A 27,785-nucleotide genomic window follows, 5' to 3' on the forward strand; every position below is an offset into this window, starting at 1 on the left:
GATGATGGTGAGGTCTACAACACTGTTCAATGGCTGCTCATGACGTCGCTGCCCCTCCATTTCACCCCTCCTGCCTAATTCTGCCAGAATATGAGGGACGTCAAGTGCTTGTGGTTTCCATCGGTATAAAGGAATGGCAGCACCAAAAACGGTCAATATGGCTTCATAATAGTCATTCATTCATCGAGCATTCACTCGCTCTCCGGTGCGTGGTCGAGATGATCTATTCAACGCATCCCGCCTCCCAGTAATGTATGCAACAGCAACCGTACCAGCCACCATGTTCAGCAAATGCGCATCGCTGCCTCCCATCTATCCTATACGCCACGTGGTCCTCTCTAGGCCGCCGACGACGACGCCACGCCTCCACTCTCTCCCGGCGCATTCGTGCTTTTGCCCTTGCCCTTGCCATCGCTTCCCGTACTGCCTGCGCCGTCGTCGTCATACAGCCCGTTCTCCTCAATGTATGCCACAACGGGCTCGGGGACGAGATAGCGGATCGACATGTCTCGCCGTAAGAAAAGGCGGATCTTGGTGGATGAGATGTCGTTCTGCACCAGCTGCTGGATGACCCAGATGTTGTCCTTCCATGGCTGAAGGGTTGACAGAGCCTCGTCGATGTCTGTGCCCGTGCGCTGTTGAAGAAGTAGTTAGCAACCATCAGGTCCTCGTGGGTAATGCGGTCACGCGCACTCACCTCAACGATGAATGCTCCAAAGTTCCTCAAGATATAATCAATATCCGCCTGCGCCCACACCCCCGGCGTACTCATCGTCTGAATCAGGTCCGCACCTGCAAGCAAACAGATCCGACACTTCTTCTTGCCCACCGGCGTCTCCACTCCGCCCAGCTTCCCATTAATCTCCTCCTCGAAATGGTCCAGCACCTTCGCCGTCTCAAGGTACTCCGAGTGCAGCGCCTCCCATGGATCCACGCTGATCCAGCTACTCTGCTGCACCGCCAACGAGCACATGTTGATCCGGTGCTCCGCCTTGACCAGCCCAGTCTTCTTGTACGCATCGCCGACACAACTAAGGTAGGCGCCGACGACTTCAAACGAGCTGTTGAATCGCGCATAGTCTGCCGCCATCTCGAACATGCGGAGATGAAGGAAGGTGAGAGGTGAAAAGGAGCCGCATGCAATCAGGACGAGGGGTGTGCGGTCTTCGGACTGAATGCGCCGGCGCAAACGGGAGGTGGGGAATTCGTAGTCGTCGAGGGTCATGTCGGGGGACATGTCGTCGGCCATGTGGGGCGGTGGTCGGATGTAGGGTTTGTTGAGAGGGCGGATGAGGTTGCGAAGAACAGTCGGGTGGTCGTCCAGCTTCACGGCGGTGGTGATATGTTTGGTGGCCGTGGTGAGCGGTTGCCCGCTCCGAGCGAGAAGGGTGAGTCCTGGTGTTACGACGGGCGAGCGGCGGAGGTGAGAGAGCGGGAGGCGGAAGGGAGGGGAGCGGGGCGAGGGGAGGTGGTTGAAGGCAAGTATGTTGGCGATAGGAAGAAGCTTGTCGCCTTGCAGAGTCTGGCGTGATATCTATCAATTTATTGCCGGGCGTCCGCCGCAATCGGCACGCGAGCAGCGAAGGCAACTTCCACTGGTCTTCGGGATGCCGACGGTTCGTGTGACTGGCCGTGTGCTGGAAGAAGGTCTAGATCTAGTCTGGCGAGTCGAGTGTAACGTCTTCGAATGAGAGTGTAGCGGCAGTGGTATGATATGGTGGTGGTGTTGACTAAACAACGCTGACTGATAATGGGTGCGATGAAGACCGGGCTCGCTCCGAGAAAGCCCCCACTCCTTCAACGTCACCTCGCCTGCCACCTCGCTCCTACTTTGCTATACCTCGTCCCTCCGCCCATGGCAAGAGGGAGACGGGACCCAACACTGTACTCCAAGACGGCATTTGCCGGACGGTATCCCGCCGTCGTCACCGTAGCAGAAGGCCAATGGTCAAGCATTAGGGTCGAAGCAAGATGGGCACCGCTTGCTTGACAATATAGCGCAGATCGCCATGTGGACTGATCTCCAAGGCATGTTTAAGCACCCGTATCCCAAGGCTCAACCCAAGCGTAAGTGGCACATTTCCTGTATCATTGCAAGAATGCGGCGGCACGAGAACAACATCAGCAAAAGTCCAACAACCGCAGGGACGACGGCCCTCCAGCAGTCCCCATAATGCTCTTCTACTCAAGATGCGTCTCTTTGGCTTGTATTATCTTCAGCCTTTTCATGGCTGCCGCACCCTCAATTTCCGCCTTTCCTCTGGAACCAGTACTCGTACACGAGTTCCCTCTTGAAACCTCGCTCGACTCCCTGGCAATCCGCCGCTCTGACTCGAGCATACTGGTGACCGTAGTGCACCCACATCCAACAACCTATCTCTTCTGCACCGATGTGTCCTAACAACCAAAAAGAGTCGCCACCATCCTCGGGGCACAACCTACGAACGGCATAGTGGAATCTACGAGTCTACGTCGTTGCTAGCAACCTTAGTGTCAGCGCTCACGAGGCGAGTACTGGATCGTTCAGCGTACGGAATCTAATCATGGATGGTGACTCCAGAGGCTCTCTCGACAAGGTCAGGATGCATCTGACGGTGAGTTGTTGCCAAAGTTACCAGCCCAACAGCAACATAATAGGTCCGACGTAGTTCATGCTCTCACGGGCAGCGACGAGCAATAGTCAGCAACGCCACGAAGGAAGAATGTGGACGACCTGCATGAGGGAGCCTGGGGGGGTTCGATGAAAGTGACGAGGTTCCAAAAGCAAAAGCGCCAGGCCATTGGCTTGCACGGAGACGACAAGTCGGAGCTCGTGACTGCAGTTTCGTCGAAGCCCTTGTGGCGAGTTTTAAGTTCTACTAAAAAGTGTCTGGTTGAGCAGTTCCGGAACCATACCATTACCCCTCCCACCGCCAGCCCGCCATGCCCGAAGAGGTTGAACCTCAGACCAAAAGAAAAGCATCAAGCTCCAAGTGCTCACAGCAACACCACACTGGCCTCCACCACGCCATCCCCAGCAATCAGACTCTTCCTCACCTCCTCATCCACGGGCTTATCCACGCCCAGAATCATTAGAGCTTCATTCTCCTTCGCTTCGTGCCCGTCGACTGTAAGCCCGCCACCATTATTGCCGTTTTGTTCGATCGGCGCCACACTCATGAAGCGGATGTTCACACCAGCCTTGCCCAGTCTTTCGCCGACTACGCCGATCTTGCCAGGCTCGTCGTAGTTTCTACAGATCAGTAAGGTTCCGGTGGGCACGAATTGGCATGAGAAGCGGCCTAGACGAGAGATATATGGCTGATTGTTGACCACAAAACCCGTGATGATCTGGTCTTGGATCTTCGTCTTGCGTTGTGATGACTGTTCGCCTTCGATGGGATTGCCACGGCGAGAAGCAGAGGGCGAGCGGGGGTCCAGCCTCACTTTGAGCGTGACGGAGGCAGAATAGCCTTCCTGTTCCAGGTTCTCGCGGCTCTTGGACTCGGATATGAGGATGCCGCGTTCTTTTGCCACGAGCTCGGCGTTGACGATGTTGATGTTGAGGCTGTCTGTGCTGGTCACCGGTGAGACAAGGCCTTTCACGAGAGAGGCGAAGAGAGGTTTCGTGTTATTGGTCGAAGCAAGCGTGCCTTCATATACCAGCTCGAAGGTGGTCCGCAAGCGTTGTGTTGAGTTGTTCTGCCCGAAGTGCTGGGTGTACAGGCTACCCATCTTCTCTAACAGGGTGACAAATGGCTGAAGCGTACGGTACTCTTCCGGAAGGATAATGGGAGCGTTGACCGCGGAGCGTGGCAGCTGACCGGAGAGGATGGAAATGACCTGTGTGCAGACATCGATGGAGACATTTTCCTGTGCCTCTACAGTGGAGGCACCGAGATGGGGTGTTGCGACCACGCTGGGATGCTCAATTAGCTTCGACGCCGTGTCGCCTGGCTGCGGTGGCTCTGCGGTGAAGACATCGAGACCTGCTCCAGCGATAGTCCCAGCCTCGATTGCTTCCAGAAGGGACTTTTCATCGACGATGCCGCCACGTGCAACGTTCAAGATTCGTGCAGTTTTCTTCATCTTCGAGAGTTCTGAGGCGCCGATGATACCCTTCGTCGAGGCGATCATTGGCGTATGGATCGTCAAGAAGTCTGCTTGCTCCAACAATTCGTCCATGCTCGACACCAGCTCAACGTTGGCTGATGCGGCAAGCGAAGGATTGGCGTATGGATCGAAGGCCATGAGGTTCATGCCTAATCCGCCGGCCGCTCGAGCAACCGTGAGGCCGACTATGCATCGTGAGCGGGGAGGTCATGTGTAAAGAAAGAGGGAAGGTACACACCCTTGCCGAGTCCGAGCACGCAAAGCGTCTTGCCTTTGACCTCAACTCCCACGAGCTTGCTGCGCTCCCACTTGCCGCTCTTGATACTGACAGAGGCGCTTCCAACATTCCGAGCAACAGCCATAAGGAGAGCAATGGTATGTTCAGCTGCAGCATTGATGTTACCTTGTGGTGAGTTAACCACGATCACGCCAAGCTTCGTGGCCGCTTCCAGGTCGACATTGTCCACACCCACGCCTGCCCGAGCAACAACTTTGAGTCTCTTGCCAGCGGCGAGCAGTTGGGCGTTCACCTTGGTCTCCGAGCGGACGATGAGAGCGTCATACTCGCCAATGATGTCTTTCAGTTCATCCGGCGTGAGACCTTTCTTCTCGTCAACGTCGAGTGTCTCCTGCAGCAGACGAAGACCATCCGGAGAAACCTTCTCCGGTATCAGGACCCTAGGTCTCGAGGTATGCCCGTTAGTCTCAGCCATTGTGAGGGCCTAGTGCTGTGTATAAGCGGCCACTGTAGGGTAGGACGGTGCTCCAAGCACGGCGTAGGTCTGATCGTGATGTGGCAATAACCGCGGTAGGATATCGTCTTCTAGCAGTCTGTCAACATATTACTGTGTGCGAAAAAGTATTTCGCACAAGCAATGACAGGTCCAGCAAAGCAAGAGACCACGACATGCAGCCAGCTCAACCCCAGCCCCGCGTTTGCTCTCCACGCCCCACAGGCTAAAGACGTGGAGCCACTGGTTGAAGAAGAGCACCTGGGTCGCCTGAGGCGTAGGGCAGCGCATTTGATGTTGGCTAGAAGTACTTCGTAGACCCTTCATCAGGCATGCGAAATGCTGTCTGCTCGAAACTCTGCGCGATCATGGCGGCGAGCACATCTAGCTTTCGTCTCTGCAGGCCCAGTACGCCTCCAGGCACGACACTGCTTTTCGTGCTTTCTGCCACTGAGGATGCAGAGGAATTAAGTGTGGAATCCGCCTGCTGAGCAGCGCCTGTTGGATATGGCGCATCGCCTGGTCCTTCGGGTGTGACTCGAGGCTCAAAGGTGCGCTTTCGTGGCGGCACGCCGCCTTCGAGAACAAGAAGCATTTGTGGCTGGATCTTGCGAATGATGGTGTTTCCAGACTCCGCCTCCACGGTCAGTGTTCGCAAGAGGGTGGGCATTGAGGCCTTGGTAGTGTCATCCTCAGTAGCGGACTCAGACCGCTGCGGAGTTTGGTGTTCCTGCCAGACGATAGCGGCCTTTGCGGTGTTCATACGCAAGTCTGAAATGTCTGCCGGCTGCCTGTAAGCGAGGAGGGTACCGTTTGGGGTCATCAGATACCAGCGCTTGTAGAGGCGGTCATCGCTGTGCTTTTTGAAGACCTCTCCGAGGGCTCTGGTATTCAGCATGATGCGCCAGGAGGACAGTGCGATCCGCGTTATGAGAAATGTCTCACGCGACGACTCCAGCGGGCAGAGTGTTGGTGGGATTGTGGTGGATATGTCCAGTACGATCGCTGAAAGTTCTGGCAGTGTTGTGGACGAGCAGACGAGCGCAGGTGGCAAAAGGTCGCTTGCTTCAAGTCTCAGGCCACATCTGTCTTCGAAGTCCACCGCTCATCAAGGTCGATTATCGCTAATGCACATGTCGTCCGGAAGGTGGTTATCTTGATAGGGCCGTAAGAAGGAAGGACCAGGGCCGCATCGGCCGGCAGCTGCCCCGTACGTACAATGCATCTCTCTCCAACGCCCGTTCACCTTTCTTCCTACAAATACATGCACACAATCCTCCCATTCGACATCCAGACTTATCGGTGCCAGTTGTCCTGACTCCCAAGTCTAAGGTTATTTCGTGGAATTCGAGGGAATCTCGGCTGCTTCGAAGGGCCCGGTCCCTGTGCACCGCAAAGGCTCCTAAACATGGCAACAGTCTGTCTCGTAGGCAGCACGGGCTTGGTGGTGAGATGACTCTACTTGGACATGGCCACAGCCTACAAGCACTAAACATACGGTAGGGATCTAACATCTACACCGTGCTCTCCAAACACCCGCACTTCAACACCATCTACGCATACTCACGGAAAGACCTACCCATCAGCGAGAAGCTCAAGCCACTTGTCTCGAAGGATACCTCATCATGGCCATCTCAATTCCCATCAGGTGCCGAACTATTCATCTCAGCTCTGGGCACCACCAGAGGAGCAGCCGGCGGGTTCGAAAATCAACGCAAGATCGATTACGATCTTAATCTTGAGCTGGCAAAGGCAGCCAAGGAAGCTGGCACGAAGCATTATGTGCTGATATCGTCCACCGGTGCAAGCGCCTCATCCTCGCTTGGGTATCCGAAGATGTACGCAAGAATGATCTTTGAAAGGCACCTCGTGGACTGAATTTGCAAACAGGAAAGGTGAGCTCGAAGAAGCCGTCAAAGCGCTCGACTTTGATCATCTCGTCGTCCTCAGGCCAGGGCTGCTTGTAGGGAACAGGAACGAGAGCCGGTTCGGCGAGATGGTGTTCCGAAAGATTGCCGCAGGCGCAGGAGCCATCAGTGGCAACCGGCTGAAGGACTTCTGGGCGCAGGATGCGGATGTCGTCGCAAAGGCTGCGGTCAGGGCTGGCTTGGACTGTATGGAGGGCAAGCAGGAGGAGAAGTTCCGACTGCTTGGACAGGCGGATGTTGTGAGATTGGGGAGGACGGAGTGGAAGGACTGAACGGGGAGGAAGTTCTGCTACGGGTGTTGAAGTCATGATATGCAAGTAGATAGCAATACTGTACTTGTAATGTAGAGCACCTCGAGATTGCAAACTCCTGGTTCATGTCCTGCCTGCATTCACCTGCAACCAATGTCTGGCTGGATAAGGAAGGCGCGAGCGAGAGTGGTGATTGGCCATGGACATCCTTGCCCTTCTGCCTCCGACGTGTTCCTCCGAGCAGAGACGGCCTGCTACGAGCACTTCATCAGTGACTTGGGAGCCTCCAATTCACCACTTTCTTCTCCCACTCTTCACTTGAATCGCACGAGAAGGCCGCTCCCGTCACCGGCTCGCTTAAGGATGGGCCATGTATAGCGGTGGATTCAGAACGCACGACACCTCAGAAAGCAGCAGGTACGATCCAATCTTCAATCAAGCTCCACGACCCTACCCCCTCTGTGCCATATTCCCGCCTCCGCTTGAGACCCCGCCGATGCCTTGCAATTTTGAGTGAGCAGCGGCAGTCACCTCCGAAAGTCCATGCTTGCGGAGTCTTCAACTTCTTACCACCTTGACACACACACACCCACCTCACACAACCTCAACAAATCAGCAGCCACGACATTCTTGCTGACCATCCATGTCTGAAAGACTCACGCGCGCCTCCGCCGCAAGGCAATCTCTATCCAACGACCAAACCTCACCTCCATCCACCACCGACCCTCCGCCCGCACCCACCACCAGCAGAAAACGCAAGGCACCAACAGAAGCCTCCCCGCCCACGCAACGCGAAACCCGCAGCAGTAAGAGAGCACGTGGGGACGAGGAGGTGCAGACGCCCGACCAGCCAGCACGCGAGGCAAAGAAGAAGGGCGGCAGGAAGAGCACCGCAGCGGCTATGTCAAGTGGCGGGTACGCACACGCCCACCTGGCTGAGCAAGGCTCCTCCTCAGCTGCTGACTCTTCTAGACCATCCTCGGGCACATCTGGAGAGACGTCACCACAGCAGGCGCCACGTGACTCTTCACGCCGCAAGTCGAGCAGAAGGAAGAGCAGCAAAGAAGGTGCGCTTGGCGGGGCGCAAGAAGCGAGTACGAATGCTAACGTATTACCAGACCCTTCACAAGCAGCACCAGCGGCAGCGTCAAGCTCCAAGAAGACGAAGAAGAGCGCGAAGAAGGGCCAGGATGTGCAGATGACGGATGTTGACGAGAAGGCGGGCGAGCCACAGGATGACGAGCCCGAGGATGAGGAGGAGAACCCAGACACTGGCGGTGGTGCTGATGGTACCGATGACCCACCACGACGCTTCACAGAAGACGAGTTGGACGCGATGGAGAGGGATGATCCGTTCATGAGTGGCTACCTTGGCCGCTTGGGTGGAGGTCCTGGTGGCCTGTCCAGCAGTCTACGAGCTCTGAGCGGCATGATGGCCGGTACAAGCTCACGTCTGCGAGGTCTGCTGGAGCAGCTCCGCAGCAAAGACTCATCGGTTCAGCTCATCGCCCTCACCGAGCTCTCGGAGCTTCTACTCGTCTCTAACGAAGACAACCTCGCTGGCCATTTCGCTCCTGACCAGTACGTCAAGGAGCTCGTTACTTTGATGCAGCCAAACGACTTCACCGGCGAGGAGAATCCCGAAATCATGCTTCTCGCATGCCGCTGCATTGCCAACATGATGGAGGCGTTACCTGCGTCCACCACCAGTGTCGTCTACGGAAACGCAGTACCGGTGCTGTGCCAAAAGCTGCTCGAGATCCACTTCATCGACCTTGCTGAGCAGGCGCTTAGTACTCTGGAGAAGATCTCTGTTGAGTTCCCATCATCCATCGTTCGCGAGGGTGGTCTCACCGCGTGTCTGACATACCTCGACTTTTTCGCCACCAGCACTCAGAGGACAGCCGTGACCACAGCGGCGAATTGCTGCCGGAACATACCTGAAGAGTCCTTTCCAACAGTCCGCGATGTCATGCCGATCCTGCTCAACACACTTGCAAGCAGTGACCAGAAGGTGGTCGAGCAGGCCTCGCTCTGCGTGTGCCGGGTCATCGACAGCTTCAAGTACAACGAGTCGAAGCTGGAAGAACTTGTCAGCCCAGAGTTGCTCAAGGCCGTCCTACGTCTGCTGCTACCTGGCTCTACCAACTTGATTGGCTCGAACATCCATACTCAGTTCTTGCGGTCGCTCTCGATCACATCGCGCGCCAGCCCACGTCTGTCAGTCGAGCTGCTGAAGATGAACGTCGTGGACACGCTCTACCAGATCCTCACCGGAGTCTCGGCACCGGCTAGCACTGACAACGCAGCCTCGCAAATCGACAAGAACATCATCATGCAGGCCGTTATCCGTACACCCCGCGAGCAGATCTTCGAGACTCTAAACGTCATCTGCGAGCTCCTTCCCACCGTTTCCAGAGATGGCTTGACCTTCCTGGATGAGCTCCACGATGCAGGCTACGCTGTATCCGACAACGTCTCGATGTCGACGCGATCTAAGACGTCGCCGAACGACAAGCGGGTCGAGTTGCTCAAGAAGTGTCCCCAGGAGGTCAAGCGCTTTGCCATCATCCTTTTTCCCACGCTCATGCATGCATACACTAGCACTGTGAATCTCAGTGTGCGGCAGAAGGTGTTGACGGCTCAGCTTAAGATGCTTTCGAACTTTGAGACCGAGATCCTGGAAGAGTCCTTACAAGGCGTCACATACGCCTCACACCTGGCGGCCATCCTAACGCAGCAGGAGAATCACAGCCTCGTGACATTCGCTCTCCAAGCTGCCGAGCTCCTCCTGAAGAGGCTGGAAGCCATCTACCGGCCGCAGTTCTACCGTGAGGGTGTCATGGCTGAGATCAACAAGCTTGCGGAGCGGGAACTTAAGTCAGATGCTTCGACGGCGGACATGCCGAAGCCTGACATGACTGCTCCGACGGTGGCTGATGTCGAAGTGCTGGAGCAGCATGATGAGGAGATGGCCGATGAGGAGCCCGAGACCATCGACGTCGACATCGTTCCGCATGAATCTGATGAAGAGGGCGAGCAGGATGCCGACGAAGATGCTGCCCGTCGAGAAGAGGACGATGATGAAGGTGGTGAAGATGACGAGGACCGAGAAGGTGATGGTGATGGTGACGATCGATCTGACGATTCCGAGCTGCCCTCCCCACAGCAAGGTCATCGCATCTTGGATATGCAGGATATCATCACGATGCGTGCAAAGCAATTCGTCGAAGCTCACGGCACCGGCGGCAACGAGGAGCTGAAGGCCAAAGCTACGTTGGTTCTGGAGGATCTCGTCGGCCTTGCCTCCGATCTTCGTGCATGCTATGATGGTGTTCACCACCCCGACGGGATTGCATTATTCCGACGTCTGGTGAAGTACTTCGACGGTAATGCGCTGGAGAGCATTACGAGCTACGAATTGATGGGCTCTGGGATCGTGGACGCCTTGCTGGATGTTTTCAACGCCAGCAATGAGCAGTGTGCGACCATAGCTCGCTCTGACTTTCTGGAAGTGTTCATGACCACGCTGAACACCACAAACTTGGCGACTGGTGATGCCAAGTCTCCATCGACAGCTTTCAGTGTGCTCATTCTGAAGCTACAGGACTTACTCAGTCGCTCCGAGCACTTTGAGGTCGTCACCGTGGGCCACAACGCCTTCGAAAGCAACAGGAACAGCGCAGCGTCAATGCTTGCGAAGCAGCTTCGCCTCAAGCTGGTCGCGGACGATGACTCTGGCATTGCCCGTCCTTACCGGAATATCATGGTCGCGATTCATGCCATTGCGACGTTCAAGGCTTTGGATGACTACTTGCGTCCGCGTCTCAGCATGTCAGACCGCCCGCGTGGAGCCCGCTCCCGCGACTTTCCAGGCTCGATGGCCGCATACGCAGCTGCCATGTCAGGCCGAGGCGGTCCCGGTGGCCCGCCGCCACCATCGGTTCCAAGCCTTGGAAGCTCGCTGCCCACTAGAAGTGCGTCGAAGAAGCAGTCCAAGTCTAAGGGCTCGAAGACGGACACCGCTACTCCAGGTGAGAACGCGAAGCCCGAAGAGCCCAGTAGTCTGCGCAGGTCGTCCAGGAAGCGCTCTGGCCAGACTGCACCCGCTGCGCCGCCCGTCGAAGAGACGCCAGCGGTGACTCAAGAGCCAGAAGACTCGCAAGAGGCGCTCGAGTGCGCTGATGAGACCACTCTCACGGATGAAGAAGACGAGGACGTTGAGGCTGAGATGGATGCTCTCATCGGTGATCTCGAAGAAGGTGGCTTGGAGCAAGACCTTCCTGATCCAACGGCTGTCAACATCGAAGCAGGGAACAGTGGCAAGGTCACTGCTCGTACTGAAGACGGAGCACGCGTCGGCACGCCTTCTGGCAATACCCCAGCCGCAACACCCACCGCGCGTGAGCGTATGTCAGCCACGGCACGGCTTTTGGCGGCACGGGAGATGCTATCGACACCAACATCATCCTCGCGCCCCGCCTCGTACGCTGCCGCGTTGCAAACACCGCAGGACTGGCACATCGAATTCAGCGTCAACGATCAGCCGATCACGAGCGAGACGACCATCTACCGAGCTTGCCACTTCAACAATGCCAATGGTGAGGAGTTTGCGGGGCGGAGCATCTGGCACTCGACACACACCATCAAGTTCAAGCGTGTACAAGGCCCGCCTCCTGCTGAGCGTAGCTCGTTGAGCCCAGCACCAGAGCAAGCACTCTCTGAGTCCGGCCTCCCACCTTCGCTCGACAAGCATCCGATCACTTCGAACATCCTGCGTTTGATGAGCATCCTCCACGAGCTGAACAACAACCTCGAGGATGTTTTGGCAGAGCACAAGACCACGGTCACTCTCAACTCTGAGCCGCTCTCCCAATTCGTCAACACCAAGCTCACTGCCAAGCTGAACAGGCAGCTGGAAGAGCCTCTCATCGTCGCCAGCCAGTGCCTGCCGAACTGGTCTGAGGATCTGGCTCGCCTGTACCCTTTCCTCTTCCCCTTCGAAACCCGCCACCTTTTCTTGCAGTCGACATCGTTTGGCTACTCACGCTCTATGTCTCGCTGGCAGAACGAGCAGAGCACGAACGACAGCAGGCGCCATCGCGATGAGCGGCCGTTCCTTGGCCGCGCTCAGCGCCAGAAGGTTCGCATCTCTCGCAATCGCATCTTGGAGTCTGCTATGAAGGTCATGGAGCTCTATGGCCAATCACCAAGCATACTGGAAGTTGAGTACTTTGAAGAGGTCGGCACTGGACTTGGACCAACTTTGGAATTCTACTCCACGGTCTCGAAGGAGTTCTCCAAGAAGAAGACCAAGATGTGGCGTGAGAATGAGTCTGACGGCGTCAAGGAGTTTGCCTTCGGTCGCCGCGGACTCTTCCCGGCTCCTATGGACGAGGCTGTCTCGAAGAGCGAGAGCGGGCAGAAGGTGTTGCACCTCTTCAAGATGCTGGGCAAGTTTGTCGCTCGCTCTATGCTCGACTCCCGCATCATTGATGTGTCCTTCAACCCGAACTTCTTCCGCGTTGGTGATGGGCAGTCTGCTGTGACACCTTCTCTCGGCGCTGTCGCTGCTGTCGACCAGGACCTGGCGCGCTCGCTCAAGGTGCTGAAGAAATACGTCACGGCCAAGCAGCGCATCGAGGACACCGCCACCCTCAGCGATGCTCAGAAGACCATGAAGATCTCGCAGATCCGCATCAATGATGCTCGCATCGAGGACATGGGCCTGGACTCCACGCTACCCGGCTACAACAACATCGAGCTCTGCCCGGGAGGTCAGCAGATGGACGTCACGCTCGACAACGTCGAAGACTACATCAAGCGGGTCATCAACTTCACTCTGGGCGCCGGTGTTCAGCGTCAAGTCGACGCTTTCCGCGCTGGCTTCTCGCAAGTCTTCCCATACACGGCGCTTAGGGCCTTCACGCCTGACGAGCTCGTCATGCTCTTCGGCCGTGTCGAAGAAGACTGGTCCTTGGAGACGCTGATGGACTCTATCAAGGCTGACCACGGCTACAACCTCGACAGCAAGAGCGTCCGCAACCTGCTGCAAGTCATGTCGGAGCTCGAGCCAGCGCAGAAGCGCGACTTCTTGCAGTTCGTTACGGGCAGTCCGAAGCTGCCGATTGGAGGTGAGCCTCAATCTCCCACCCTCATTTCCCATTGCATCCATGCTGACCCTGTGTTTCTAGGCTTCAAATCGCTCACGCCAATGTTCACCGTCGTCTGCAAGCCCAGCGAGCCGCCATACACGTCGGACGACTACTTGCCCAGCGTCATGACTTGCGTCAACTACCTCAAGATGCCGGACTACAGCACCTTTGACATCATGAAGAACAAGCTCGGTGTCGCGATCAGGGAGGGCCAGGGCGCTTTCCATCTTTCTTAGCGTTCTTGCTGCTCGCTTTGGGGTGGTTTGTGTGTGTGGAAGGAAGAGAAGCATGGTTCTATCGGAGTATGAGTGTTTCCCCTGGCTGCGCGCTGGGAAGGGATGTGGCTGCATTTGCTTGGGTGTTGGGGCGGAAAGGACTGGTGCATGTGGACGCCTGAACGGCCAGCGATGAGATAGATTAATGGGGAACATGTCGATATGAATTAGGTAGTCTCTGAGACTGATGAATCCCCTGGAACGAAATGTGCTTTCGACGTGCCTCTCCGACGTTCGTGACTATTGACGCTCGTAGAAATTGCGGTCGATCAGCTCTGAATGTGCACCTTTTCAACAGGTACAGCAGCACTGTGAATGCTCACCCCTACGCTGGGTGTCTGATATTGAATGTCCAGTGACCAGCGTCATGTGTGTCCAATGAACAGCCGATACATAATTTGCAAATTCAGCTTGCAATACATTTTGTGCACACCTCCACGATGCTTAATACTCCATAGCCTCCTCAAACAACCCCGTCAACTGCTCCCTCTCCTCCTGCCCACCGCTCGTATCCAGATTCGGCGCCAACATCAACACTCTCGCCTGCGGAATCGTGCCCTCCACCAAACCATTCACGTGGCCGTTGTTGAAGCCCAGTGCCTTCAGTCCTCTCGGCTGGTCTCCGAGCCCGACCAAGAAGTTTGCAAGCGCCTCACTCAGCACTTCACCGGCCGATTCCTTCTTGACGTTGCTGATGTCCACGCCGAAGCACTCTGCAGCTTGCAAATGGCGTTCCGGATTCGAGGCGCCCGTGAAGCGGAAGACGGCTGGTGCGGTCACGGCGACAGAGACACCGTGCGGGATGATGGGTGAGTCGACCAAGTAGCCCGAGTGCTGGTAGCCCGGGTTCTGCGAGGATATGGGATAGGACATGCCGTGGCAGAGATGCACGCCTGCGTTGCCGAAACCGACGCCGGCGAGAGTAGCGGCGAGCAGCATCTTGCTCTGAGCTTCCCAGTCATCGGGATCCTTGACCGCGCGTGGGAGGTACTTGATCGTATCGCGCAGGGCTTGGAGGGAGAAGATGTCGGAGATGGGGTTGGCGCCTTGGTAGGCTGGTCGGTTGATTGGGTTGGTTGGACGTGGAACTCGCTCGTTGTAGGGGATAGCGGTCCAGGATTCTAAGCTGTGGCAGAGTACGTCGAGACCGGAGGAGGCGTGGACGGCGGAAGGCATTGTGCGGGTGTTGATGGGGTCGCAGATACCGAGCGTGGGCTTGAGGTTACGATGCGCGATGCCGGTCTTAGCCTTCTTATCGACGAGGTCGAAGATGGCGGTTCCGGTGGTTTCAGAGCCAGTGCCAGCGGTGGTAGGGACGGCGATGAGAGGCTTCAGCTTTGCGGTGATGGGCTTGCCTTTGCCTAACGGAGCGTTTACGAAGTCGAGGAATTCAGCTTCGGGGAATGTGGTGTAGAGGTTCATTAGCTTTGCCGTATCAATCACACTTCCGCCTCCTACTGCCAGAAAAGCGTCTGGTTGGTATGGCTTCGCAAAGTCGATTGCTTCTCGAATGCTGCGTGACTGTTAGACCTTGCAAATGATCCGGAGTTTGGAGACATACGAATAGTCCTTGGGTTCCACCCTTGACTTGCTGTAGACCTCATACGGGATACCCTCACGCTCCAATCCTTCTTGCACCTGCTTCATAGCATCCAGCTTCTGCACCGTCCCGTCCGTAACAACCATGACCTTCTTCGCACCCATGTTCTTAAAGTCCATCCCCACCTCCTTCGTCACACCAGGTCCAAACCTGATCGACGACGCCGCCATCTCGAACGCGTACTCTTTCTGCTGGCTCATGTCCACGGGCGTGGCCAGCGACCGCTTACGCCCAGCGAAGGGGTTGACGGGGCCATGGTGGTGGTGTGCCGGGTTGGAGTGGCACGGACATGAGCTCGTGCCGGAGTTGATGGTGCGGAGGAGTTTGACGGCTCGTTGGGCTCGCGTGGGAGCGACGCGGATGGCTGCCATAGCTGTGCACACGTGAATGGAGAAAGAACTAAGGGATCGTGGACGTCGTCGAGCGTAGTCGGAGACAGCAGCGACAGCAGCCTCAAACAAGCTCAAGTCCGCTCGTCATCTGCATCAAGCTGCACCTCGGGATCTATGTACTTCTCCAATGCTAGCCCCGCAGACCGCCCTAATAGGAAGGAGCGGCAGATCGCCTTTGGACCATTTACAACAACAGCTAAGGTACAACATTACCACCAATCCTTTAACGCAGTACATTTCCACTACATCTCCAGACGGATGCTGATTTGTTCTTCCCTTCTTAATGAGGCTATAATGAATCGAAGAATCTGGTCCACCAAGACTCCACCACATTCACGCCCACAGGATCTCAAGGCAGACATGTGCCTGGTGTGCCAACATGCACAGCCCTCGTCCGAGGGAGACTATTGTATATTTCTGGGCGATGGTCTTGCACACCATGGAGCATGTACGAAAGTAACTGACGTGGAGGTGCATCCGATCGGAAGCACTCCAGCTTATGGGTGCTCATGGCGTCCGATTGATGCGATTAGATGATAGACTGGATCTCAGCTGTCAGGGCCAGCAGCAGTTTCATACCCCCCTTCTAGTGCAGTTATCATCGTCGGCCGTTGTTCCCACAGACTCCAGATTGGCTTGAACAGATCCCTTTGCCCGATCGATATCGTCTCCTCGATCGTCTTCCATTCCCAACCCCCACACTTATCGGGCTCCAAAACCTTGACCCTATGTCAGCCTGCTGTCCCTCGTTCCGACTGCATAAGGTATCAACTGAACCGACCTGCGGTACCGCCTCACCCCCATCGTGCCCCGCCTTCGCACACCCAGCCATGAAGATAGTGACATACTGCTTCCCCTCCTCCTCCCACGTCGTCTCTACCGTAGTCAGATACCTCACCTCCCCGATCTCCAGCCCCGTTTCCTCCTTCACCTCGCGCACGGCGCACTGCTCAAACGTCTCACCGAACTCCAGATGCCCGCCTGGCAGGGAGTATGTGCCTGGGACTGGTGTTAGCTGGAGCTGCCGATGCTCGAGATTGGCAGATGATGATGTGATACCTGCACCAAGACTGGCCTTCCGCTTTCCCAGGACGAAATGAGCATCATTATGGTCTTTGAAGACGAAGACGCCGACGCCTACTCGGACGTGGTTTTCTCTTGGTGGCTGAGCCATATTGAAGTAAGTGGTCAAGGTTAAGTGTTGACAAAAGAGCTCGAGGAAGGTAGGTCAAGAGAATGGCTGTCCGGTATCGACGCCCAACGACGGGCCACAGTCTGAACGTCGAGTTTCGAAAGCACGTGGACGTCTACTTGAACAAGGCACGAATGGACTCCGCGACTTGGAGTCACAAAAGCAGGGAGTTGTGTCATCGCGGTCTTGTATAGCTTACAGACTCAACTAGCCAGCTTTCGCGCAGATGTCCTCGTAGAATTGCCTTCGTAATTGTTCCGTCGAACGCCAACCCAAACACGGAGCAGTCCTCTTCCTTGACGCCGTATGGAGCATCAACACCGCCCGTATAGCACACCCCCGTCCACGATACTCCCCGTGACTGCGATCTAGCCGCTACCACCAAGCCTCTTCAGCACGTTATCCCAGCTCTCCTGCTCAAACATGAGCCCTGCTGGAGCCTCAAAGCTCTGGCCGGTCTTATCATCCTTCTTGCCCAGCTTGCGCAGAGCGGCGTCCACATGCTGCTGGTCGACCATGACGCCTGACTCGGAGCAGCGGGCTTTGGCGCGCAGTTCGGAGCACAGGCCGTCGAGGTCGAATTTGCCTTCTTGAAAGTCGGGGTTGGATTGGAGTTGGTTCCTGCAGTTTATTAGCAATGCGTAATACACGGGCTGTAGGAGTGTCTGAACTTACCAAATGTTGTTGCAGCTAATGAGCTTGCCACTGTCGGTCGCCTTGCTGGGAGCAGGACTACTGCCCGCACAGCCGGGAAGCCCGTAGTCATCATCTCCACCGTCCCTCGCCTTGTCCATCTCAGCCATGAGGTTCCTACTGGGTGTTGGCGCATTCGCGGCGCCGCTGGGAGCATTGAGCGATGAGTTCGTCTGCTGCGGGGACTGCAGAATGCCGAAGAGGTTACTGGGAGATCCCAAATCGAAAGGAGCGGGGTTCAGTGCTTCGTCGAAGAAGCCTCCAGTGAAATCACCGCCGTTGAGGAGAGGATCTTGGTCCTCTCTGTAGCCGCCAAAGAGCACTGGATCAAAGGTGTCGAGTGATGGCATATTGTAGGCGCCGTCACCAAACTGCTGGTTGTTGAAGGATTGATTGGTGTTGAGCTGTCCAGACCCATTCTTGGACACGTCGTTCTGGTCGTAGAACGTGTCTGCGCCCTTGGATTTGTTGGCGGGGCTATCGTGGGATGGCTCAGGCGAAGTGTCGCAGGAGCTGTTGGCGTTGGCGTTCCACTGACTTGCAGAGCTTGCGCTTGGCGAAGCACTATCGCTCGTGCTGCCGTTGCTGTTGAATTGGAAGACTCGGTTGAGGCCGGCTATCGTCTCACCACCGCCAGAGTTGTCCACCTTGGCTGATCCATTCGTCTGTGGAGTGTTGTTGAAGTAATTGCCATTGCTGTCAACACTCGACGTCTTCAAAATGCTTGGGCTGAAAAGGTCGCCAAACGGATCGTTCCCATTGCCGTTCATCTGAGGAAGAGTGCTGGCAAATCCGTGCATGTTGTTGTTGGTGCTGTAAGTAGTAAAGGCGGGATTGATGTTTCCGGGCTGCGACGAAGGACTGGCATGGTTGGAGGCAGATGCGCTCCGTGGGCTCATGCTACGACCCGTGCTGCCAGATCTCGACTGCGATTGGGACTGTGCTTGCGACTGCTGACGGTTTGAAGGGCCGCTGAAGCTTCCATTGTTGCTAGGAGACTGAGTAATTGGCGGCGTGACACTATCACGCTGTGCAAGACTACCGCTCGAGTTGTTGTAGCTCTGGTTGCCAAAGATCTGGCTGCCCGGGAGAGCGCCAAACTTGGGAAAGTCAAAGCTGAAAGCGCTACCACCATAATTTGGAGACCCGCTGTTGGTCCTTCCTGGAGCGCCAGTACCGGAGAGCGGAGGAGAACGGTTGGCGCCGGATCCGCCATTCAATGTCAGGCGCTTCCGGTATTCTCGCAGCTCGATTTGAAGACGCTCAATTTGAGCTTTGAGCAGGCCGTTCTCATGCTTATCAGCTTCCTTCGCTTTGGTGAGGTCAGTGACCGTGGTCTCGAGGTCTTTGAGGTGCTTCTCCTTGCGCTCGCGGAATGCACGTTGAGCGGCTCGATTTTGGGCCTTTCTTTTCTGTGAGATGAGTTAGTACATGTCAAGTGTCTTCTGAGTGACTATCCTTACAGTCGTCGGCTCGTTCGTTAGAGGCTTCCGACCAGGCTTCTTTGCGCTCTTCTCTCCTTCCTGGGTCTCTTGTCGCTTGGCGTCACCTTCCTCTTCATCTCCGTCGTCTTCCGACATCTTCCTCTTCTCGTGAAGCTCGCTTGGGAGAGCGCCAATCATCTCTCCACCAAGATCGGCATCTTCAAAGTCGAAATTGTCGCCGTCGAGGTAGTCGAGGTCTGGAGTGTAGTCCGCGTTGAAGCTGTCAAGCTCGGCTTGCTGCGGGCTCATGTAGAGCCCGTTGCCATTGGTGTTGGTCATCGTTGCGGCTGGCTCGGATTTTGCTGGATTTCCAAATCGTTCGTCCCCAACCTGTTCGGAAGTCTGCGTGTTCTTGCCCGCTTGGGAGGTCAGTGCGGCGAGGAGAAGATCCTGTTGGTTCGGCGAGAGATATCGATCGCGTTGTTGGGAGGATTGGCCTTGCTGACCGGCCATAGACTGAAGGGAGGCTCTGGCTGATGCGACCTTCTCTTGTCGCTGTCGGATCTCGTCAGCGGTGGGGTACAATACCATTGCGAGCGCGAATGTTAATGATGGAAATGTGAAGTGCGCGATTGATGAAGTGAGAAAAGGGTGCGGCTAGAAAGCGATCGTGGGCGGCTGACTTCTTGCGTGCGAGTGCTGCGGCGGGGTACAGATTGGACAAGGTAGCTCACCTTTGGCTACGCCCTTGAGCACTCCTCCGGTCTACTCTCGTCGTTGGTGAATTTCTGGGGAACAAGCAGAGAGGAAGATGTTCAGTTGAGGTTGAAGAACAACAACGACGTAATGGTAGCGAAACTCTGGTCTGACACCTTGGCCTATTGCAGTCTCTGCGAAGGGTCCAGCTCCTGCACTGTGAGATTGGCTCCGCCTCCACCTCGCCGTGCCTGGGAGCAGTGGGAGTGCGCGGATTGAGGGGGCGAAGAGCAATTGGAGCAATTGACTGGCTCGCAGGAGAGCCTTGCCAGGATGTCAGTGTTGTGAGACTCCTGTGGAAGCCTCTCGCGATCGTGTGGTCGACGTTGATTTCTCAGCAAGCGTCGGGGCTGGAGCGGTGAAAAGTCCGAGTCCTTTCCTCCTGGTGTTCTAGACCATTTGTATGGTCCATCTAGATGTGTTTGATATGGAGTCACCGCCTCGGCTACTCGACGAAGAACTCGAAAGGAAAAGACGTTCGAAGCAACTATGTGCTGAGCACCGTATATTCATGCTGTTCGCTAGGTGAGGTCAACATAAAGTCGATAGTCACGTGCTAGAATTAGTCATTCCCTCCGCAATGACCTGCGACTTCGCAGTCTTGAAGCAACTTCCCACACAGTGAGGTGAACTCTGCGAGCGGAACAGCGACACACATTAACTCGCAACGCATATACACCACCCCGTCCACCCAGCGAAGGCCAAACTAAGCCCAGGATGAGCACACTCGCCGAGTTCGAGGCAGAGCTCGCCAGCCAATATGACGACCTCAAGACATGCAACGAAATGCTGGCGCTGGATCCGACTTCAGAAGACGCCCTCGAGACCGTCCCCGTCCTGGAAGAAGCCATCGCCGACCTCAAAGCCCAGATCGCAGCGAAGAAGGTCGAACAGAGGGCAGCACCCCCTCCCCCACCACCGAGCGACGATGCAGCAGTCACACCAAAGTACGACATGAGCAAGCATCCCAAGTTCCGCAAACAGTCCCCGGACGCCCCGCCTCCGCCGCCAGACGAAGCGCAGCAGACCACCTTTAACGTCAAAGACACCGTCATGGCCAAGTGGGCAGAAGACAAGCAGTGGTACCAAGCGACCATCGTCAGCAAGACCGGCAGCTCGACCGACCCAGTATACAAAGTCACCTTCAAAGGCTACGGCAACACGGAGACGAAGCGCAAGCACGAGATTCGCGCCTTCATTGATAACAGCAAGAAGCGCAAAGCTGACGGCTCTCCAGCAGTCTCCACGCCAACGGTACAGCCACCAGCGTCGCCAAAGCCAGCGCAGAACGGGAGTGTCATCTCGGCAGCGCCATCAGTTGACCCGACCCTCGTACAGAAGCGTGAGCCGAGCAAGGTCAGCGATGGGCCCACGAGGATGGCGCCGGAGCCGAAGAAGCTGAAGGGCAACAAGGTGCTCGAGAAAGGTAAGAGCAACTGGCAGGACTTCCAGAAGGCGGGGCCGAAGAAGACGGGGTTCGGGTCGTCAAAGTTGGGCAAAGAGAGTCAGTTCCGCACGCCGGATCTGCCGAACGCGAGGGTCGGATTCACGGGATCAGGTAAACCGATGCAGAAGGATCAGGCGCGGAAGACGTGGAAGTACGGCGGCGGCAGCGGCGGAGGGGAGGAGTATTGAGCGGGACGGCATGGCATGGCATGGCATGGCATATTTGGTTCAGTGCTTGGCAGCATCGGTGTTCTTCAAGGTGGTGCGCGTCGCAGTATGCGCTACAGGAAGGTATCACGAGTTGATCAATCGGACGGGCAGGGAGCGCAAGCTTCCGACATTGCAAAGATGGAGGCCAAGGCATGCTCATGAAGGTGGCGAGGTCGAGGCGTATAGTATGAGGATCATGCACTGAGAAGTACCCCGTACCCATCTTCGAAATTGTACATGCTAAGTTTCTCGCCAGAGCTAGGCCAGCAACAACACCGAAAGCCCCCTCTCTCACGGTATCAAGGGGCTAGTTTGTTCCTCTTCTAGTCCAAAGCAGGTCAGTCATTTTCGGTTTGATCATCGATGTGGAAGACGTGATGAATCAAGAGCCCGTGATGTTTTTGACTCGCTGTCATCCGCTTCCAAACGCCACCACCACAGTTGCACGTAAATCTGCCTCAAGGATTCGCAAACTTCGAATTCGCCTACAACGGCGGAGGGGATGGTAGTCTTCGTGTGTGGTACGACCTAGTAGCTATGGGAGCTCAGAATAGCTTTGCCTACATGTACCTGTGGGCTCAGGTACGCCAGACGCTGTCACGACATGAGAAGCAGTGATGTGGTAGAAGTAAGTGAAACACTGGTTGAAAGACTGCTCGCGGCGGTAATGGTCGTTGTTGTTGTTTTTTTGACTACAGAAACTGTGGCCATTGTATGCTACTCCAGCGCAAAAGCTGTGATAATGCGGACCCAGTGATTTTACATAGCCGCAGACGACAACACCTATCTTTTATCTCCCTGTAAATCTCTGAATCATCTTGTCCAAGTTCAAAACTCATTGCTAGCCGGTGTCCTTTATTTGACTCCACTCAGAAGCAACAGGCCCCTCCGTCAACCACAAAGTCTGCCCCATTCATATAACTCCCGGCTCTCGATGCCAATAAAACACAAATCCCATCCAGCTCCCCTACGGCCCCCATCCGGCCCATAGGATTCCGATCAGCCCACGACTGCCTCATCTCCGCGATCCTGCCTTCGCCGGCGTTGAGGACCGTGTCCATGTAGCCAGGGCTGATGCTGTTGACTCTGATGCCATGAACGGCCCATTCGGCGGCTAAGGAGGATTTGAGGCTGATGAGCGCGGCTTTAGAAACATTATACGCCGCCTGCGGTTGCGGGAAGTTGACCCTATGTCCAGAGATGGACGCTGTGAGCGTGATGCTGCAACCGGGCGATCCGCGCTGCTGAATCGCCATCTGCTTCGCGCACGCCTGTGCAGTCAGAAAAGCGCCCGTAGTGTTAACATCCAGCGTAGACCTCCACTGCGTCTCCGTCATCTCCATCGCGTTAAAACATCCAACAATACCAGCGAAGCAGAACAGATGGTCTACAGAACCCAACGTCTGGACCGTCGCAGTGATGCCCTCGGCAATAGAGTCCTTGGAGGTGACGTCGGCGCTGACGCCGAAGATGCGTGCGTTGGGGAAGGAGGTGGCGAGGCTGTGGATGGCGGATTGGGAGGAGCGGAGGGTGGTTTCGAGGTCCCAGAGCGCGATGCCGGTGGCGCCGTGTTCGAGGAGGGCGCGGGCGGTGGAGAGAGCGAGGGTGCCGGCGCCGCCGGTTACTGTGGGAGGATCAGTATGGAGATTATTGGGAGGTTGGCGGCTGGTAAGACTGACTGACAACATTGCCTTCCACGGCGAAGCGTGCTGCTGCTCGTTCGGCTGCAGGTAGCGTCTTGGGTAATGGTCGTGGTGGGTGCGTAAGACAATTTGGGTCGGAGACATTTGAGAGATTCATGAATGGGATCTCTCGAGAGGTCAAGGCATCGCGGTCGGTGGACATTGTCGATCAAGTTGTTCTGCTCGAAGTCTGTCGATAATAGCCTCGTTGGCTGTTTCGAAGGAATTTGCTTTAGTACATATGTTTAAAGGTATTCTTTAATCTTCTCGTGAAATGAGACGATGAAAAACGGACTTAAAAATGTTGAAGGTGCAATTGAATCGAAGATAGAAATGCCTTCGAAAACATAGATGTCTGAAGACTTGGACCGCCCAGTATTAATGTTATCTGCGATTACCTTTGGCTGCTAGAGATGAAGTGTGGTGGTCGATATAGGTAGAATTTTCCGAACTCCGGCTGCTCCGATCGTTGACGCGCAGAAGGTTAGCCGAATCTGGAAACATTGTCGAAGCAGCTAGATGTAGGCGATGGGAGCTTGCCTCGAGATCAATGATGAAGGAAGTAGCAATGGTGGACTGCGCTGATGGTTGTTGTATGCTTACGTATGTATAGGATATTCTATACAACCTCTGCCATCCGCTTACACCTTCCCCTACTTCTTCTGCTCGCCCTCTTTCGGTGGCTCAGGCTTCGGTGTAGGAAGCTTGAACTGTCCGCGTTGTTAGCTTGATATTTCCGCATCTCCCTAAATGTGCAGTTGAAGGTGCGCGACTTACCGTCTCCGGCTTCCTGTCCCTGCCCGGCCCAACCTGCTCCCAGCTGGCCGTTCCACCCTCAAAGTTCCTGAACGCCTGCGTCAACTCCAGCGGCTCGACCACAATGCGCTTCTTCTCCTCGTCGTATCTGATCTCCGTGTACCCCGTAAGCGGGAAGTCTTTCCGCAGAGGATGTCCGTCAAAGCCATAATCCGTCATGATCCTCCTCAGATCCGGATGTCCCACGAAGAAGACGCCGAAGAGATCGTAGACCTCTCTCTCGTACCAGTTCGCTCCATCGTACAAGCTGGTAATGCTCGGTACAGGTGTCGCCTCATCCGCGTATGTCTTTACCCTGATGCGCGCATTGTGACGGACGGACAGCATGTTGTAGACGATCTCGAAGCGGGCGTCGCGGGTGGGGTAGTCGACAGCGGTGATGTCCGCGACCATCGTGAACTCGGCGGCGGTGTGGTATTTGAGGAAGTTGAAGGTCGGGAGGACACCGGATGGGGGGATGTAGATTGTGAGCTCGTCCTTCCACACGGAGAATCTGGCGTTTCGTTAGCATCCACGTGTGTGTAGCGGATCGATCCTGTCCGTACTGCTGAATGTATTTGGGGAGGCATGAGAGCAGGTATTGCCCGTACTGGTGCAGGCTATCCGCCTTCTCCTGGTACTTGTCTGGTCGCCGTTGTTAGCGATATGCTTTCCCCTTCATACTGCTATATCCTACCGGCCGGATTGACTATAGGCACATGCAATCTGCCTTGTGCGCCACGCTGTGCATGTCGTAGATTGGGTAGATCCGGATGTTGACCAGCTATCTCTTTGCCTCGTAACGCTGTCGACGTGAACGCTCTTGTCGCATTGCTCGGTGCGGTCTGACTGCGAGCGATGGTAGCCGCTGACCGCAGCGGTCGTGTTAAAGACTGTCGTCCGGCCATTCTGGGGTGTAGGGTCAAGATGACAGTCTATCTTGACCTCGCCTTCTATGTAGAGCTTCGAAGTGTCACCACCCATCACGTGACTCAGCTAAGCCACTAGCGTCAAACGAGCATCTTCTGCCAGCAGCCAACCTCAAACCGAGTGCCCTGGTTACACACCACCTCCAAGACACCTCCTGCCACATTGCCATCACCACCGCCACCCTCCATCCGACCACCCCCTCTCTTCCGCCCCACCGTCACTCTGGCGCACCAACACCAACTCCCCGGTGCGCACGTCTCTCTTCACCGCGCAGGAGGCGCGTCACGTCACCTCCGTCACCTCCGCCACGACTCCCACCCCTCTCTCCCTACATCCGCCCGGCGACGCTCCACGTCAATCCGAGTCTGCTCCAACCAGTCTCCGACATGTCCAAAGCCCAGCAGGATCAGTTCATCGACGATGACGAGGAGGAAAGCTGTCCGCTCTGCGTCGAGGTACAAGCCTACACCTCCACACCTATCACGCTCGACATTTGCTGACGCATATCAGGACTTCGATCTGGACGACAAGTCATTCCGGCCTTGCCCCTGTGGCTATCAAGTAAATTTTTCAGACAATGCGCATGATCAGTGAGTACGCAGCTGGACTAACACTTTCATCAGGTATGCCGATTCTGCTACAACAATGTCAAGAACAACATGAACGGCCGATGCCCCGCCTGTCGCCGACCGTACAATGATGAGGACATTGTACTCGAACCCATCACTGCCGAGGAGCAAGCCGCGTACAAGGCCCGGCAGGCGCAGAAGCACAAGAAGACTCAGGCCGCCTTACAGAAGGAGAAGCAGAAAGTGGAAGCAGACAACCTCAGTCGAAAGCATCTCGCCGGCCTGCGTGTGGTCCAGAAGAACCTCGTTTATGTGACGGGGCTCAGTCCGAACTTCCAGGAAGACAAGCTGCTGGCCACTTTGCGCGGGAATGAGTACTTTGGCCAATATGGAAAGATTATCAAAATCGTCGTCAGCAAGGCCAAGGACATTTCCCATCCACAATCAGTCGGCGTTTATGTGACGTACGAGCGCAAAGAGGATGCGGCAACGTGCATTGCTATGGTCAACGGCACGCAGAACGGCGAGAGGACACTCCGTGCTCAGTATGGTACTACCAAGTATTGCTCTGCATACCTGAGGGGCGAGACTTGCACAAATCGACAATGCATGTTCCTGCATGAGCCAGGAGAAGCCGGCGAAAGCTACTCCAGAGAAGGTCTATCCGCGCTGAACGCAGGCTCCTCACAATCATCGTCTCGCCCTCCTCCACAGTCCCAGCAACCCGTTGCTTCTGCATCTGCCAGCCAACCTATGGCGCGACAATCCAGCGGAGACCGGCCAGAGAGTCCTGCTGTTGCCCGACCAGCACTTCCCTCCACCGCCAGCTGGGCGTCAAGACCGCCGAACACTCTGCCTGTTCGATCTGAGAGCCGGTCGACGAGTACAACGATGGACAGCCCGGCGGTGGCGCATGCGACCCCAGCGCAGACGGCCCCCGAACCCACACAAGAACAAGCTGCAGCTCCCGCGCCTGCCCCAGAAACTACTGCACAGCCTGCGTCCAAGCCACCGAAACCGCGTCGGCCCCGAGAAGTGTCACCGCTCGTTGCACTAGTCAAAAACTTCCACATCGACGATCTGAAGTTCGCCTTTTCTGTTAGTGCACTACCACAAGCAGACCTGGACGCGATTGACCGCTACCCACCTTTGTTCGACAAGAACGGCGGTGCAAGAAGACGGCAAAGAAGGTTGCGGGAAGAAGAGGAAAGGAGAACGGAGGAAGAAGCAGCACAGGCGTTTCGGCAACCTCCCACACTCGACACAGATGACAGCGCCGGACTTGGCGGCAGCTTGCAATTGGGAGGTGAGCCGGAAGACCGGGCGAGTCTCAGTCAGCCGACAAGCGCAATCCAGCCACCTGGGACCGACGGCTTGCTCGACCAGAGGTTTCAATTCGGTGGCATCTCAAGTCCGGTGAGCGATGGCCGAGGAATGACGCAACAGCAGCAACAGCAGCTGCTTCTAATGAAGGGACAAGGAGGGCAAGGCTCGTACCTAAACAGCAATCAGCCTTCATCTTTCCAGCAGCCGAATCACCCTCCTGGCCACCAGCGCAATGCATCCCGATATTCCTTCGCCAACGAATCGTCTGCATCCACGTCAGTCAAACCGGTGGCCAATGCCAAGCTCCTCAACCAGCAATCCTCCATTATGCCGCCAACCGGAGGCAATCATTTCAGTGCACAGCATCAGCCCCATGGCAACCAATTCTACACCAGTAACGTACAGGGGCCACCACCAGGACTTAAGACAACCGGGACTCCACCAGTTTCTGGCGGCATGACCTTTGGACAAGGCCACGGTTTCGCTACCGGAGGCCTACAGTACGGCGCGAACGTCGGCGGACGCAACGCCAACGAAGAGATGATGCGCAACCTCCTCCGCACGCGTGGTGATGGAGGCGACGCTTCTAAACGTGAGTTTGGTTCCTTTTCTAACTATCCAACAGCACACTCCACCGCCTCCTTCCACAATGCCAGCGGGCAAGGCAACCCCAGCTTTCCCACCGGCCCGCCTTCGTATGCGTCGCTCAGCTCGTTTAGTGGCGAGGAGAAGCAGCGCAAGAAGAAGAGCAAGAAGCATCGGCACGCGCAGACTTCGTCTTCGTCCGGCGGTGCAGGGCTGGTCGATCCCGCCAACGATGCCAGTCACTTGCTGCAGTCGCGCTTCGCTCAGGGCGGTGGCTTCGGCGGCTCTCAAGCTGCTGGCGCCGGAGGCGGTGGAGGTGGCCTGTACGGCGGCATGCACGGCGGCAACGGATACGGCGGACGGTGGTAGGCTCGATTGAGCCAGCACGGCAACAGCAGTGGTGGGAACAGCAGCAGCAGCAGCAGCAGCAGCACTCGGACATGGTTTCTTGTCGCGTTCGTCGGGATTGTTTCATTGGCTTGCATACTGTGGTTTTTCATCCTTTTGGCAAGGTGTTCGGGAGCAAGAATCATCAGACGGGCACTGGCTGGCGAGCGACGGGCACCCAAGTGTTGGTTGCCGTCCACGCCGTTAGCTCTGCCGTCTACGATCAGAGCGTCTTTGGCATTGGCATATGGCGTTCCTTGCTTTTGAGGGGATGGAGCTGCTCTTCACGGTCTCTCATCACGCCACTCAAGCCATCGGATGTACGTACTCATACTGCTCACATCACTTACTTAGTGGCTGATAGAT

General features: G+C 56.1%; 12 protein-coding genes across 12 annotated transcripts; 4 read left to right on the forward strand and 8 right to left on the reverse strand.

Moving 5' to 3' along the window:
- Positions 1-338: 338 nt before the first annotated feature.
- NMA1 (Nicotinamide/nicotinic acid mononucleotide adenylyltransferase 1) lies at positions 339-1,249 on the reverse strand (the record flags this gene model as incomplete). Its single annotated transcript, XM_064807487.1, has 2 exons — positions 339-635; positions 698-1,249. The coding sequence occupies 2 exons, from the start codon at positions 1,247-1,249 to the stop codon at positions 339-341; spliced, it is 849 nt and encodes a 282-aa protein (XP_064654234.1).
- Positions 1,250-2,976: 1,727 nt separating this feature from the next.
- LTR77_010265 (uncharacterized protein) lies at positions 2,977-4,805 on the reverse strand (the record flags this gene model as incomplete). The annotated part of the gene is made up of 2 exons (XM_064807488.1): positions 2,977-4,277; positions 4,331-4,805. 2 exons carry the CDS (start codon positions 4,803-4,805, stop codon positions 2,977-2,979), a joined length of 1,776 nt encoding a protein of 591 aa, XP_064654235.1.
- Positions 4,806-5,124: 319 nt separating this feature from the next.
- LTR77_010266 (uncharacterized protein) lies at positions 5,125-5,721 on the reverse strand (the record flags this gene model as incomplete). Its single annotated transcript, XM_064807489.1, has 1 exon — positions 5,125-5,721. The coding sequence occupies one exon, from the start codon at positions 5,719-5,721 to the stop codon at positions 5,125-5,127; it is 597 nt and encodes a 198-aa protein (XP_064654236.1).
- A 510-nt stretch (positions 5,722-6,231) lies between these two features.
- FMP52 (Protein fmp52, mitochondrial) lies at positions 6,232-7,023 on the forward strand (the record flags this gene model as incomplete). Its single annotated transcript, XM_064807490.1, has 3 exons — positions 6,232-6,270; positions 6,327-6,661; positions 6,714-7,023. 3 exons carry the CDS (start codon positions 6,232-6,234, stop codon positions 7,021-7,023), a joined length of 684 nt encoding a protein of 227 aa, XP_064654237.1.
- Positions 7,024-7,645: 622 nt separating this feature from the next.
- Positions 7,646-13,393, forward strand: UFD4 (Ubiquitin fusion degradation protein 4; the record flags this gene model as incomplete). Its single annotated transcript, XM_064807491.1, has 3 exons — positions 7,646-8,069; positions 8,121-13,136; positions 13,197-13,393. 3 exons carry the CDS (start codon positions 7,646-7,648, stop codon positions 13,391-13,393), a joined length of 5,637 nt encoding a protein of 1,878 aa, XP_064654238.1.
- Positions 13,394-13,876: 483 nt separating this feature from the next.
- Positions 13,877-15,403, reverse strand: LTR77_010269 (uncharacterized protein; the record flags this gene model as incomplete). Its single annotated transcript, XM_064807492.1, has 2 exons — positions 13,877-14,945; positions 14,994-15,403. The coding sequence occupies 2 exons, from the start codon at positions 15,401-15,403 to the stop codon at positions 13,877-13,879; spliced, it is 1,479 nt and encodes a 492-aa protein (XP_064654239.1).
- A 723-nt stretch (positions 15,404-16,126) lies between these two features.
- On the reverse strand, positions 16,127-16,598 carry LTR77_010270 (uncharacterized protein; the record flags this gene model as incomplete). Its single annotated transcript, XM_064807493.1, has 3 exons — positions 16,127-16,150; positions 16,206-16,423; positions 16,484-16,598. 3 exons carry the CDS (start codon positions 16,596-16,598, stop codon positions 16,127-16,129), a joined length of 357 nt encoding a protein of 118 aa, XP_064654240.1.
- A 386-nt stretch (positions 16,599-16,984) lies between these two features.
- YAP1 (DNA-binding transcription factor yap1) lies at positions 16,985-19,324 on the reverse strand (the record flags this gene model as incomplete). Its single annotated transcript, XM_064807494.1, has 3 exons — positions 16,985-17,237; positions 17,292-18,721; positions 18,773-19,324. The coding sequence occupies 3 exons, from the start codon at positions 19,322-19,324 to the stop codon at positions 16,985-16,987; spliced, it is 2,235 nt and encodes a 744-aa protein (XP_064654241.1).
- An 882-nt stretch (positions 19,325-20,206) lies between these two features.
- LTR77_010272 (uncharacterized protein) lies at positions 20,207-21,124 on the forward strand (the record flags this gene model as incomplete). The annotated part of the gene is made up of 1 exon (XM_064807495.1): positions 20,207-21,124. The coding sequence occupies one exon, from the start codon at positions 20,207-20,209 to the stop codon at positions 21,122-21,124; it is 918 nt and encodes a 305-aa protein (XP_064654242.1).
- An 890-nt stretch (positions 21,125-22,014) lies between these two features.
- Positions 22,015-22,990, reverse strand: LTR77_010273 (uncharacterized protein; the record flags this gene model as incomplete). Its single annotated transcript, XM_064807496.1, has 2 exons — positions 22,015-22,769; positions 22,825-22,990. 2 exons carry the CDS (start codon positions 22,988-22,990, stop codon positions 22,015-22,017), a joined length of 921 nt encoding a protein of 306 aa, XP_064654243.1.
- A 490-nt stretch (positions 22,991-23,480) lies between these two features.
- ALI1 (putative NADH-ubiquinone oxidoreductase 30.4 kDa subunit, mitochondrial) lies at positions 23,481-24,530 on the reverse strand (the record flags this gene model as incomplete). Its single annotated transcript, XM_064807497.1, has 4 exons — positions 23,481-23,537; positions 23,605-24,136; positions 24,159-24,267; positions 24,320-24,530. 4 exons carry the CDS (start codon positions 24,528-24,530, stop codon positions 23,481-23,483), a joined length of 909 nt encoding a protein of 302 aa, XP_064654244.1.
- Positions 24,531-24,938: 408 nt separating this feature from the next.
- NOT4 (transcriptional repressor general negative regulator of transcription subunit 4) lies at positions 24,939-27,401 on the forward strand (the record flags this gene model as incomplete). The annotated part of the gene is made up of 3 exons (XM_064807498.1): positions 24,939-25,007; positions 25,063-25,113; positions 25,176-27,401. 3 exons carry the CDS (start codon positions 24,939-24,941, stop codon positions 27,399-27,401), a joined length of 2,346 nt encoding a protein of 781 aa, XP_064654245.1.
- Between the last annotated feature and the right edge of the window lie 384 nt (positions 27,402-27,785).

This window comes from Saxophila tyrrhenica, assembly GCF_035928015.1.
Source record: "Saxophila tyrrhenica strain CCFEE 5935 chromosome Unknown scaffold_22, whole genome shotgun sequence".
In the NCBI taxonomy this organism is placed as follows: Eukaryota; Fungi; Ascomycota; class Dothideomycetes; order Mycosphaerellales; family Extremaceae; genus Saxophila; species Saxophila tyrrhenica.